This window comes from Pyxicephalus adspersus, chromosome 7 (assembly GCF_032062135.1).
Source record: "Pyxicephalus adspersus chromosome 7, UCB_Pads_2.0, whole genome shotgun sequence".
Taxonomy (NCBI): domain Eukaryota; kingdom Metazoa; phylum Chordata; class Amphibia; order Anura; family Pyxicephalidae; genus Pyxicephalus; species Pyxicephalus adspersus.
The window spans coordinates 67,853,622-67,868,568 of NC_092864.1; the positions used below are offsets into that span (position 1 = coordinate 67,853,622).

At 34.6% G+C, this 14,947-nt stretch overlaps 1 protein-coding gene across 1 annotated transcript in view; it reads right to left on the reverse strand.

Annotated features, from left to right (window-relative positions):
- MYO1B (myosin IB) overlaps positions 1-14,947 on the reverse strand; it is a 117,341-nt gene that overhangs the window by 13,414 nt on the left and 88,980 nt on the right. The window contains exons 15-23 of the mRNA XM_072419158.1: positions 13,752-13,818; positions 11,666-11,942; positions 11,375-11,575; positions 9,422-9,515; positions 8,022-8,090; positions 7,457-7,543; positions 7,139-7,225; positions 4,437-4,523; positions 1,955-2,029 (exon numbers count right to left, since the gene is read on the reverse strand). Of these exons, the coding sequence (XP_072275259.1) occupies positions 1,955-2,029; positions 4,437-4,523; positions 7,139-7,225; positions 7,457-7,543; positions 8,022-8,090; positions 9,422-9,515; positions 11,375-11,575; positions 11,666-11,942; positions 13,752-13,818 (1,044 nt within the window). The remainder of the gene's footprint in view (positions 1-1,954; positions 2,030-4,436; positions 4,524-7,138; positions 7,226-7,456; positions 7,544-8,021; positions 8,091-9,421; positions 9,516-11,374; positions 11,576-11,665; positions 11,943-13,751; positions 13,819-14,947) is intronic.

The following is a 14,947-nucleotide window of genomic DNA, read 5'->3' on the forward strand; positions in this document are numbered from 1 at the left end:
CAAGACAAATGAAAGCTGTAAACTAGGTGTTTTCTAGCTACTCTCTACTAACTTTGTTTTGTGTTTCACTTGAAGAGTCCATAAAGACATACTCATTATTACAATTCAGATATTGTTTATTGTAAGTATTCTTACATTAGCATATGTCTTTTCCAAGATAGCACTGAACTACTTTAAGCCTTAATAAGTTGATTTGCACTTCATGGAAATGGAAAAGTGTGAATCTATCACAGAGAACATTGTCAGGCATGCTGTAGTGATGGGATGAAACCGCCATTATCATGAGCCAGCCAAACAGGCTGGCCAAATATTATAACAGAAGACCAGGTGGACCAAGATAAAAACGCAGGTAAGAATGCTCTGCCGTAGGGGAGGCAAGCCATGGGAACTTGAGCTCCTCTTTAAGGGCCAGAGAACTGATTAAATGAAAGTAAAAGGTGTAGAGACTTTGTTTTCTAATATGTTAAAAGGTCAGCTTGATTTTACTGCCACTGTATTCAGAACACAGAAACTGGTTGACTATATAACCATTCCAAAGTTTTTATCATTTTAATAGTAAATTGCAAAGGTTTTTTTGCTTGTTGGGTGGTGCAGGAAACCTACTACCAGGTTTTCTTCCAGTCTGTGTCTTTGATGAGGGGACATTTTCCATTAATTTTCTGTCCTAGAGGCCACACAGCAAGCAAAGATAATCACCCCAGGGGAGCAGATGCTGATGAGAACTTCACAGGGATTCCAAGACTTCCTCACTCACAAACATGCTTTTTTACAGGGTCCCCATTGGAAAGATATTGCACACTCTCTGTCCTAGTGAGAACTCTATAAATAAGGAAAAAGCTCCCTGGTGGAACGCAGATAGTAATAGAAACCAAACAGAGGATTTACCCCTGCATACTAAAAAATTAAAATGGATGAAGTTGGGCATTAAGAGGAAGTTTTTCATTTTGTTAATAGAATACATTTTCTATCTCTCAAATATCAGCAGTTAGGACAAATAACATAACAGATAAAAATGAATCAAAAAATCATACTACTGCAACAAAGATGATTTATTGACAAAGGACCGGATGGTTAAGGTGGAAAGTTATAATGAAGAAATTACGTACATACTGCTGTGACTAAATTTTAATTCAACAGCTGTCAAAACAGTCTATTGTCCTTGTAATGACATGCTTTAAGGGCTAATTCACTCATAACTTTTTAATAGTTTTGAGCATAAGATTTAACCCCATGCTTGAATCTTCTCCCTTTGCAGTACATATATTTTGTCATATTTCAACAGTGATTTCGATTTTATGTTTGCAAGATATAAAATTCAATGTACAGCCCCCAAGAGAGAAAGTTTTAATTATCTTCAGAATATCTATACATAAAAAGTAGGTAAATACATTATGGATTACAAATTAGCAACAGGAAAAAAGTTTTAAACCCTGGCTTTGTCTGCTTCTAAATCACTTCTCCCCCAACATGGGACAATGAGAATGCTAAAGCAGCTTAAAAAAACTACCTGTTTTTAATAAACTGATACCTGTACCACTTAGTCAGCTGAAAGACAGATGCACTTTGAAACGCACTCCAGTAGAACTCAAAAATAATGGTAAATGCACCTCCAAGCACAGTTTGCAAACCTAGAACTCTACAACAGATGCAGCGCAGCTTGACCAAGAACATCCCCATCTGCTGTTAGGACAATAAGGAACCAGCAGCACATTGTGGAACCATCATGCTCTCCTCTCCTGTCAGCATTTCCCTATCTCCAGCCAAGTCCAATGAGCTGAGGGTGTTGGTCTGCGGTGCGAATTCTGGCACTTACACTAGTTCATTTGTAAACACCGTTTTATAATTGTTTATATGTACGTAACTGCATTTTATACATATGAGCATTGAGTTTATCTTAATTACCAAATGTATGGATGAAAACAAAATTTCGATACATAGAAAATACTTCACTTACTATTCTCTGTATGGTGAACTCATAAATCTTCTTTCCAGCATTTGCCCGGAAAAACTTCCTGTACTCCCTACGTACCTAAACATATAGAAGTAAAGCAAAGTTAAATGAAACTATTTTATGATTTTGAAGATATAAAAACAACCAAAGGCAGTGCCTAGATAGAAATAGGGAAAGAACAAAATAGGATAGTGCCAATCAACGAGGGTGACTGAAAGAAACAACAATAAATGAGCTGGTTCACCAATACTGTAAATCTGAAAACCAAAATTGTTATATTTTACGTATATTTGCATCTAGATGTTGCAAGTCTACATTAAATGGTGTCATTCCTGAATAGTATAATTTCTTACAGATTAGGCGAATATGTATGCAAATCAAAAATGAAATAATAAAGTGTTTCTACCAGACATGTGTTGATGAAACAGATTTCATCTAGGACAGTTTATGAAATAATATGGAAATCACGCCACTGACATAATTAAATGGATGCACTGTAAAATGTGACATCAAAAACAAAGTGCACCGTAAAATGGAAATATTTGTTGATTTGTGTTGACAAAGGTAAATGTGCCCGGTCAGTAAAGCATTATAAACCTAATAAGAAAATGTTCAGAATGAAATTGAGGGAAATGTAAAACCTTAGGTCCTTGGAATAAACATACATTCTCTCATGATCTTGAGGAGGATCTTGCCAAATTTATCTTCTATAGCTTTAAATGTTGTGCTAGAATGCCTTAAATTATTAGCATAAGGAGATGGAGGCTAAAATCAGATCAATGGATTATTCACACCAGATATTATTCAAGGGCCTATTGTGTCTAGCTATTAAATATATACAATAAAGGTAAGTTAACAACATTGCAATGTTTAAATAGGACATTGTGTAAAACTAACAATTCTGCAGAAATGCCGGTTATATAGAAAGTTTGTTGAAATAGAAATGTTTTGACAAGCACACATTTATGTAGAGATTTCTGCTATTACAGCTCTAATGTTCAGTATGTGGCAATTTCTGTCATAAGTGAAATAAGGTCACAGAGTTAAAAAGAGCAGACTAAAAAATTATGAAATATATCCATATACAAATATATAATTATGAAATATAAATATATATTTATATACAGCTTCCAAAAAGGAGTATCTTGTGTTCCCCATGTTTGTGGACAACTCCCTAAATTGTAGGACAAAAAGCATCATTTAAATAAAGCAACAAATTACATTTCTAAACACAGTCACATTGATATGAATAGTGAATTTATAATCTATTACACTGATTACACTGATTTATGAATGCAGCAATATTTAATATTTGGCTCCTTGTAGCTTTACCCCACTCTGATAAAGAAGGTCTTATTGTGTTATTACCAATGAGCAGTGGGAAATCTGAGTTGTAAATTTAAGAAGGAGCAAAATCACATTAGCACAAACCCGACCACTGCTGAAAAAAGATGTATTACGAGTCTGGTGCTGGTATCCAAAAAGGTAAGTTTTAAATGGAAATATACTGGGGCCGTGTATATTTTATATCTCAGTCATTGTGAAATTGTGCTAACAATAACCCAATAAATGTTTTTTTATGCACGAGATTATTTATGTAAAGTGCAGTAGCCTATACAAAACAATACAGTCAATAAAGGACATAACGTTACTAATTTATAGAGATAATTGAATTGATCCAACATTACACCTGGACCAGGCATATTCACAAGTTGTTCTATATTGCAGGATGTATTCCAATAGCTAATTTCTGCATACTTCCCCTACACTTTGTTCACTTGCAGGATATCCGGGTCTAGTGATCTTTCCTGCCAAACCCCCACCCAACACTCCGTGTTCATGTCTGGAAATCAGCCATTTGCCTCTAGGGAGAAAGGGACAAATGTCACATGCATTTCATACCCAGAAGTACAGCGTGTTTTAGGAGGCTCTGAAAGTGGTGAGGTGTGCATGGAAAGTAGGTGTGGGATGTCCTATCAAAGGTACCTTTAATTTAACTGATAAATGGCTTGATCAGGTTTATCAACTCAAGATTGCTTATTAAACTGATGTATCATAAACTTACACCAATGCTGTGGTCTTTTAGCTAGGATTCACTTTTCTCACAAATAAATATATGAATGTTGCATAGCAGGTGTGTGAATCTTGAGTGTAAACATTATTAAATAGGCTCCATTATGTAAATGTATTTGATAATATAATAAGAACAGTGATTATCCAGTATATTTGTGTCATTAGTCTCTATTTTAAAAGAACAAGAATATTCTTAGCACAGAAATAACAAATATGCAAAATGTGTGAAGAAAATACAAATAAATGTCTGTGTAGCTTCAACATGAAAATCACAATGCCAATGGTTCTTATATCTTTAAAATAATGTAAAAAGAAAATAAAAGCAGCAACCAGCTAAAAGACAGAAAGGAAAAGTCAATCTGCTAAGACCATGGTTAGCAATGAACTGATTTCAATGGGATAGAAACAGTACCTTTAGTCCAAGCCAGAAAGCCCAAATGACTGCAACTGCATGCTTACGCCTAGCCTCCTCCTTCAAGCGTTTTAATTCCCTTCGAGCCTAAAACGTTTAGATATTGAATGGAAACATAGCCAGAGGCAAGAAGGCAAGAAGCAAAATCACTAGAAGAGAACTTCTCCAAATACAGTTTCAGACAGATGGTTGAGAAACTTTCATTAAAAAAATAAAAAATCATTGCATGTTGGTATAAAACATGCATCAAAGAATCTATTGCACCAGTAGCAGTAAGTACCAAGAAGAAAATAGGCATGAAGGCTAAGTCAAGTTATAGAAACATATTGTGATTGTATGTATGTATAAAAATGTATTATTTGTGGAAATATTTTTTTTTTTATAGTAGCACATTATTTCTTATCACATAATAAATGCCATTTAGTTTCCACCCAAATTACATTAGATGCTTTATGTTTCTATATTTTTCTTTTGAATTTTTTGCTTCCTTTAGAGTGCAAAATCACTCCCTAATGTCCAGAACTCTATACAGACCTACATTTTCCCATTCTTGGTCCATACTACTGATACTGATAGAGTAGGGTGACATTTTACCTTACTGTTTTAGGGAATGGATCTGAAATTTATCAAAATGAAACAGGTAAACTGTATCTTATAGCCGCTCTGTAACCAGCCTAACTCTTCCAGGTATCCCATTAATCTTGACTGTATAATACTAAAGCTAAGGACAGCAAATTACCTAAATAAAACATCCCATTGCTTTCAAATTCTGAACTTCTGAATATATTCTGAACTATGTCTTTTTTTCAGCGTGAAACCCATGAAGTAATTAAGGCCACTTATTTTAAACTATACAACATTTTATTGATTTTTTTTTAATACATGTCATCTCCTTAGCGTTGCAACAAACCAATTAAATTCTAATTAAACTTCACAATTTCCTTTGATACGTTTTTTTGCAAACTTTTTTTCCCGTCTAGCCCTTCCCAGAAAACCAACATACTAAGCAGCCCTAGCTACCCAGTCTGTGGATATCTGAACCAACTCAGTTTTTCCCATGCTTTCAGCCATCAATTTGAATTCCTACTGCCTACCTGGTGCAGCACACCGCTCAGGGACTTTTTCTGCAAACACTACCTTGAGTACCTATAGGTTTTATATTTATCCACTAACTTCCTTTTTGAAGGATTTCAATCTCTAATAACAGCAATTAAATAGTCCTCATAAATCACTACTTCATTTCATTCATTTTACTTTTATGTTGGCTATAGGGTAATCTTTCTTCTTACATTTCTCAAACTCCAAGAGATTCCATCTCAATTCTGTAAAAAGATGCATACTTTTTTAAAAACTTTTTGCAGTCTTTGCGGTCTTTGCTTATAATGCAAAACTCATAATTATGTTATTGTAAATATTTGTGTTTCTGTCCAGTAAAAACATAGCTAAACCTTAAGAATAGGGTTAGAGAGCAATGTGCAAAGCCGAGCCATCTAAAACACCAAATCAACAATTTTTTAAGTCTAACTGCTTGAAACGGTTTCACACTGCTTTAATAATATGCCAGGATAGGGATGTTGCAGAAAACTATGCAGGCACATGCTCAAAAGTTTTACATTTATTTAAATTTCAGACGTGAAAACCATTTTTAAGTTCATACACACCAGTTTAATGTATCATGTCCTCATCTACTTCTTTGTACTTAATGCATGTTGCACATTAATACTTTTTGGAACATAGTAAAGACTTGAAGTGTTCCCACAAACTGTACTATGCAATAAGTGTGAAAGGCATGCAGTTACCAGAAATACTATGAGCAGATCCAGGTCACTCACCATGCAGAAGACACCACTACAAGATGCCTACTTACCTTTACAAATATATTACCAATCCTAATAAAGTGCAAGAAAATGTTGGTTTGTTGACAATACATTATAAGACATTTTGTGCACATTGAACTGCACAATACACTGAATATTTAAATAAATTATTATTAATTTCCCCACACACTCCCCTATTAATTCATGATGACCAGTTTGAAATTAAACATTCATAAAATTAAAAGCATACTTTTTCAGTTTTGGACAGAATGGGATACTGTTAGAACCCCAGTTTAAATTTTTGTGTAAGGCCCTGCTGAGGATATTATCTCTCATTTCCTCTACTAGTGACAACAGTTTATGGCACAGGAGGAAAGAAGTCCCTGGCAGGGGTTCTAACATTTTGCTTTAAGCATTTTATTGCTGCCCTTGTACTAGTTGAAAAGGTTTTGCTTTGTGTTTTGTCTGGGAGACAAATTGTAAAACTGCCCATCTGGAACACAGAGAGTAATAAATGCGAGACAGAGGTCATAATCCTTGTGCCCCCTTTCCAAAACAGCAAAATTCCAGATAAAAACAATACAAATGTTGAGACCATTAACTGCATACTTGGTTTAAAATAGTCTTTATACATGCAGTATGATTTCATTTGTATGCATATAGAATATGGCAACTCATTGGTTTTGTGAAAATTAAAAGATTACAATTGTTAATTACAACCTGGAGAAAACATGCAGCACTGATGAAGGACACATTCTCAAGTCCTCATTTCTTTTTAATTGTTAAAGGAGCTAACATGCACTACCCTACTTAATGGATTTTGTTAGCGATTATGAGCATTGGGTGGTGATAGTAATGGTGGATTTGGACGCATGCGTGCAATACCTTAAGTCCAAGCCAGTAAGCCCTTATAACATCAACAGCCTGTTTATTCCTAGCCTCTTCCTTCAGTCGTCTCAGTTCCCTTCGCGCCTGTGGTGCATTTGAAATTGAGGTTTAAAAAGCGTAAACTGTTGGGAGGAGGGACCCAACTCAATGTGGCCCAGGAAAACAAGTGAACGGTGGGAGAGCAGAATTTGTTACAGCTGGTGATTTGTGATAGCGGTGATTTGGCTATATCATAAATAAGTACAATTGTTCTTAACACATTGTGGCCAAGATGCTATATTCCACAGCTACAATAAAATGTTGGGAGAGCCTTACCTGTGTTCCATGCCAGTATGCTGCAATTGTAGTAGCTGCTTCATTGCAAAGCTTCTGATATTTAAGTTCCCGAAGGATCTTTCTTGCCTGTGGACATAAAAAATTGTATAACGCCATTCACAATATTATTTTAGTGTATTATATTTTATCTTGCTTAGGAAGAAGGGAGATGTACAGTTTGTCTACTTTTCCAAGAGCAGAGTTTACATGAAAAGAGCAGTTTCAGGTATTTACCCCAAAATATTATAAGCAAAAAACTTCAGTGCCCTTCATACACTTTGGAAAACCTGCTCTAACTAAGAATAAACCATATTTATCAAAAATGATGTTATAATAATCTTATTTATCTTGCTTCACAACTGCTCAACTGACTATGCAATTTTTAATATCAACAAAAACAAGCAGGAGGAGGGTGCTAAGATTTACTATTTTGAATTCTTCCTTGCAATAAAGCTCCTAAATTAACCAAAGCCCTTTTCCTAAATAATTAAGTCTTCTAGAAACAAATAATCTATAAGAGGTCTAATAAATAACAGCTGTCTAAACTTGTAAATGAATCACTGACCTTCCATCCTCTGGTATAGGACTGCATCACAATGGTAGCACTTTTAATTTTTCTATACTTGTTCTGTTGCTGTATTGAGGAAATAAAATGATACATCAGTAAACAATTAAAGACAAACATAAAATAACCGTATTATATAGTATTTAATTTACACTAGATTTAATGACAATGATACAGAAAGGAATGTGTTCTGTGTTACAAAACTAGACAATACTGATGAAAATATTATGGAAAAGTTGAAAAAAAATCTATATGCACAGCAGAATAAAACTAGGGAAACATAATATAACATTACTATTGTAATTTCAAAAAAGCCATGTTGGCAGCCAAATCAAAAAGGTTTTTTAATTTTTAGCAACTTATTAATATTATTATACAGTATTTATATAGCGCGATCATATTACGCAGCGCTGTACAAAGTCCATAGTCGTGTCACTAACTGTCCCTCAAAGGAGCTCACAATCTAATGTCCCTACTATAGTCATATGGGGTTAATGTAGTCCAAGGTCAATTTTTTTAAGGGGAAGCCAATTAACCTAACTGCATGTTTTTGGGATTTTTTACCTCTGCCAGAAACCTAAAAGCTTTATCCCATAAGGAAAAAGAAAACTGTTGTAGCTTTTAAAGAGTGTTTCACCTATCTAAAGTCTACCCAATACACCCTTCTCCATAGGTGCTGTTGTCCTAAGGTTGCTATATTCATAGATGCAGCATAGTGAATGTAGCCACCGTAAAACAAAACGAAAACAAATAGCCAAATTACCAGATGAGGGTATAGATGAAAAGCCTACACATCTAATAACTAGTGAGAGGCAATATGAGCAATTTTTGTCTTTGGGTTTATACACCTTTTAATTAAGATGCTTGGTCTTTCCTAAGAGTAGGAGTATATCTAATCTTTGTATTTGTATGCTTAATGTGGATGAAAATATGCCTAAACTCTGATATTACTTTGTTCATAGTACCCTCTGTCTATGTGTTCTAAAGAGTTGTAGCTTATCTGGAATAAAACTGGATTAACAGCACCCCCACCTCTAGAAAATGGCACTAACAAGGAACCTGTATGGCAGATTTAAGTGGGTATAGTACAAGGTAAAACAAAAGAGCAAAATGTGTTTAAATTTTCAAATAAATAGCCTTTAAGATAGTTTTAGGCTATGATTTGTTTCTTGGACTAGAGAGTCCAAAACAATATTTTTTAAACTTATGTTAGTGAAATTACATTAGGAACCTGGTAACAGCTAAGAACATAGAAGTGTAAAATCTTAGTTTTAGACCACAAACCATCTAAGGTCTGGGACTGCATTTATATGTCAGGAATAGTGCAACTGCATATTACGTTTGTTGTTACATTTAGTAATGCAGATATTAGAGTGAGAAAAAAATCAAATCAAATATACCGTTCGAGGATTGCGGATGAAAATTTTTGACCTTCCAAAAGAATACTCTTCTTTGGGAATTTCCAAGTCATTGAGTAGTACTTCTACACCAACCCTGTAACCAGAGACAAAAAAAATCATTACATATATTTGTCAACAACTAAAAACTGACCAAGTACGTGGGAATGTGATAAATCAAAACCAGATGAATCAAATCCTTGAATAAATATGCTTTCACACAACCAAGTGCACATCCAACATTCAGAGTGAGCCAGCAATCCCTCATAAATATCTATGGGGCAATTAGGCACTAGCTTTTCTTCTTAGTAAAGATTAAAGCAAATTTAAACTTAAAATAACAAATGTAATAAATTGTAGGTTGCCAGTCTTAGAGAATTCAGTTACAATAGTTTTATAAAGGAAGCCAAGGTTGTGATGTGTTTCTCTCAATATCTCCATTACATGGTGGTAGGGGTCCAAGAAGTATAAAAAAAAATATATATATATATATGTATATAGCTACCCTTTTAAATAATGATAAAAAACGTCATGATTTTTTTTATTTCCCCTTTTTATTTGGTATGCTTGAATTAGGATACTACAAAGGTCTACATTACAATGAAGAATATAGCTTATGTAGGAGACCAAATATACAATAAAAATGTTAGTTAAGCCTTTTTAATATGAGGGAACACTTGATATAACTTTCAGGACTTTAGGTAACTCCTGCTACAATTACTATATCCACAGCTATTACTATTAATATACCCACAGTATATTAGTATGGTGGTCAGTGGGAAAAAAATTTCTCACACTGCTTGACAGTGGGAAGAATTTCACCCTTACAGATCGCCAAAAAAGATCATTGGTGTCAGTTAAACTGACCCAGGGGGCACAAACTGCTCATTACTCAAGAAAACCCCAGTTGGTAATAAGTTAACAACTTGGCAATGAGGTTAGGTCTGATTGGTGTAATTTACCAAAATTAAAATTCTATCATCTAGGTTTACATTATTTTTGTTTTTCAATGTGTGTAATTTCTAGTACCAGCCCATTTTTTGTGCCTTTACACCAACTATAGAAACACCTATAGGAAGATAGGAAAAAAGTTGGATTACGCAATGAACAGACAAGAAAAAAAGAAGTCCTAACCAGGAGTAACAGGATACACAAACAGAAACAGAAGCTAAAGCCAATGCAAAGAAAATCAGAATTAAAGACAAAAACAAACAGACACTTGAGTGCAACAATAGGTATAGTAAGAAGATTGCTTAAACACTGCCTAGTGAGTGTAAAACCTCTAAATAGCGTCTCAAACATAAAAAAGATATATGGGTGAAAAGGCAAAATACATGTGCCAGAACAAGCCTGACAGGGAAAATTCAAGACGATAAAAAGATGTTAAAGGGATACATGTAGTACACAGGCATCTACAGATCAACTCTGGGTGACTTGTGCTCTGTGAACCCTTTATCTACGATATACAAGTAAAATGCTTTAGATGGAGAGCTTTGAGAGGCCATGCTAAAGCACAAAGCATTCCACAGACAGAGACCTAGACAGGAGAGTAGAAAATGTTTTTTTGCAGAACGATTTCTTTTCTGTACTAATCTCAATTACAAAGTCCTCTCCAAGGACACAATTGTGTTTTACAGTGATTTAGTGGCTAGCTTTTTTGTACCTTAAGGTCCCCCACACCGAGAACTGGCCAGTACATTTTGCTACATATATAGTCAGAATCTTCTGCCTACCTAACACTACTGTGATCTGGGTGAACATTTGTCAAGCTGGTAAATAAATCTTGCTCACAGTTGTGACATGCCGATAGGGACGATCATACTAATTCAACACAGAATTATTAGCCTAATTATCATCTCACTTTCAGAAGGAAAAGCTCATAGACTGGCCATAATTTACAATGTATCTAAAAACCTTTTTCCATCCGTGAACATACTATAGTAACAAAATGTATACCTTGCTGGTCCTTTCCAGTGTGGCCATGTCTGTTTACACAGCATCTTGTATCTCTCCAGGCAAGGATCGTAAGGTTGCCTGAAGGCATAACCTGCTCGCCTGACCCGGACATTTTCAAGCAGGCCAAGGTAACTAACTTGGTGTCGCACAAGCGCATCATTGAAGATATGGGCTGCCTTCTTGTCATTTGGCTTAATGCACCTGAAAAGTTAATACAGTATCCAAATTATCAATACAGAAAATAAAAACTATTTGTATACTTGTTTAAAATGTCTTACATGAGTGACCTACCGGATATAATTAGGATTTTTTGTTTGTAAGTTTTTCATCAGAGTTGACACAGAAGCCTTGAACTGTGAACCAGCAGTCGGCGGCCTTTTGAGGTTAATCTTGGCTGGGTTTCCTTCTGGAAACATATCCTTGATAAGGCCATGATTTGCTTTCCACATCGCTTGAGAGAGGTCACGATATAACAAGTCATTGTTCTTATCAACAAAGCCTTCTACCTGGTACATGACCTGGAAAACAAATAAATGAATACATAACATTCTACCACTAAAACAAAGATCTTTTCATAAATATACAGTAAATTCTTCAGCAAAAAACATTATTCTGTGTCTCATTTTTTACATCACAAAAACCTGGCATTTAACAGGGGGTGTGTGAACTTTTTATATCTACTGTATAGTAGAAATTCTGCCATATGGTCAGACAGTACTACCATCTACATATATCAATGTCATTTAAATAATTTGTACTAGTTTCTATTTAAAGGAGAACTATCCATTATTTACTTTAAATTAGGAAACCTAAAACATTAGACATGCCAATGCAACCTTACCTTAGTAGTTGTAAACCCTAACAATAGACTTTACTTTATTTGGGTCTGAAATGTACCATTGAAAGTGTTTTGGTATGTCTTAAAGATACCTGTTGATCCTACGGGAAATCTTGTGAGCTGAAAACATCCAGCGCTACCTGTCTGCTCTGAGCTTATTAGTCCCATTAGTAGTCAGCCCTGGTTAGTTTACCATAGTGTAGACTATGGGACCCCTCACTGTTATGGAGATAGGGAGAGTGGGGGATATTCTGTGGTCCAAATCAGGAGCAAGTATCCTAGGGTAACAATGGTGTTTGAATGTTGCCACCTTAAGGTAGAAAGTGTGTTACTGAAAGGATTGGTAATTGGTGCAACAAAAAGCCTGAAAAGAAAGGCAACCATCATAACCATGGACTGGAAAAACACAATTGAGTAAGGAAGGGTTAAAACCCCTCTCTGGTCATCAGCCTGCTAAGGGGAGATCTTTTTTTTCTTTAGTTTGTTTTGGAAATACAACCAGATAAGAAAGAAAGAAATCTCCCTAAAGTGTGGAGAATTTTGTTCTCGACTACTGACACCAAAACAATTGCTCCCACTGGAAGATTTCCCCTCACCTCTTTATCTCAGGATGATTTTGAAATTTAGGATTTCCTATTACTCCTTGTTTAGTGATAATTGTCACCGGGCAAGTAGAGTGGAGAATCTACCCACCACAATAAAATCTTGGCAGAGGGTCTTAGCTCTAAAAAATCCAAAAACTATCAAATAGTTGTATGATCTCAGTAAATTTTCCAACTTGACTGAAGGTGGTTCTTCTTGAGTCTGCAGCACTGCATTGACAATTAAGTAACTACTGTTGGATTTAATTTTGGAATACGTGCACAAACATAATAAGAGCTCCACAGGCATAAATGTGGTGACTGACTATGGAACAGACTGCAGTGTGTGATGAAATTTGAAAAATAGAAGAAAAGTTTTCTTAAAATGCACAGAGAGGAATCTTGATCGATATGCATACCAAAACACACATTCTATGCCCTACCCTAACATATCCAAATATTTAGCATAGTGCACATGATAATCAAAGCTTTTCATTAGCAATCCATGGAAACACAACTGAATAACAACCTTTTACTATAGCTGTCTAGTTTTCATTCAGTTGTTGCATTGTTTCTAAGCATAGTGAAGAATTTATGCCAATATTTAAAAAAAAAAAACAAACATAAAAAATATTAAGAGTAAAGTGTACAGCAACCAGAGATATATAGCACAATCTTGCAGCAGGCAGGTTATGCAAATAGCCATGGCAATATGTAGTAATTAGCACTTATGCTATAATAGAATGAAAGTTGTCTGGAAATTATGGCTTTACTATATCATACAAATACTTAATGATTTGTAAAATAAACAGACACATGACAATTGCACATTTTATACACTGTGATTTTATAGGCTTTCTTTACTATAGATTATGGGTAAAACTACTTATATTCATGACATTATATTCACCTTATGGTATATGTGTCATATATATATATTTGTGATATGTGTCAATACTTACATTTTCAATTAGATCACAAATAATGGCATTGTTGAAGTATTCAATATGAGTCCACTCAATACCCTAAAAGAAATATACAAACTATCAGCCTCATTTTGGGAAATAAAACAATACATATAACTTTATATATTCCCTTTTAACATGATGTCCCACTAAACTAGCAGTACTTGCTGGCTACGGTGTTCCTTAACTACACGGCATAATTATTTGGTACAATTTTGCTTTCACACTAAAACATTTAATTTTTACATAGTTAAAAATCCATTATTATTTTTTTTAACTGCTTGGCCATATTGAGTGCCCTTGAACTGCTTTCAGTCTTGGTTTCCTTTTTATTCCCTGAACTGTGTCAAATTCCCATGCACTTGAGTGGAAGAAAGCCAGAGACTAAGGCAGTAAATACTTCTCATAGTTATGTTAGGTATGTCCTTGTTCTAGACACAGATGCAAGTTTAGCAAGAATATTTAAAATAAGTAAACAAATGTAGTAGTCCGATAGTAGTGCTTGCTAGAAAAGCTACTGTTACTTTGCAGACACTGGACTTTCACCATTTCTATGGAAATGAAAAATGTTGTATAAAATGTAGGGACTGCAGTTAGCTTTATATCTAGTTTAGAGGAAAACAATTCTGGGTATTTGGATGGACAGCCATCATAAACTGAAAAAATGTTCATATGTCTTTCAGTAATTGTTTTGGAAGTAGTCCATGTAAAAAAATACAAATGAACACAATTATTTAAACTTATGTTTTGAGTGTGAAGAATAGCAAAATCATCACGATCAACTTATAACTGATCTCCATAAGGATTTCCTTACCCATATTCAATTATCTAAATTCACACCCACTCACAGATCCTTATACCCAAAAAATGCAAACAATCCCCTAATAGCTTCTTTAAAATTATCTGGTGGTGTCCATAATACAAGGGTTCTTGCAACAAATTTAATAAACCTACATGACAATTTCCAGAAATATATTAAACCTAAAATATGTTTGTTAGGTATCCTGAAAAACATTCCTGACACACACAACTAGATTTTGTTTTTGTTTTACAAAAATAAGAATTTATTTGCTGGAAAAAAAAAATAAAGCCAAAATTCACTGGGTGCAAGCTTTACCACCTACACTCTGGATAAATTACATGAATAATGTATTACCACAGAGAAATGTTACTTATGAACACAGAGCCT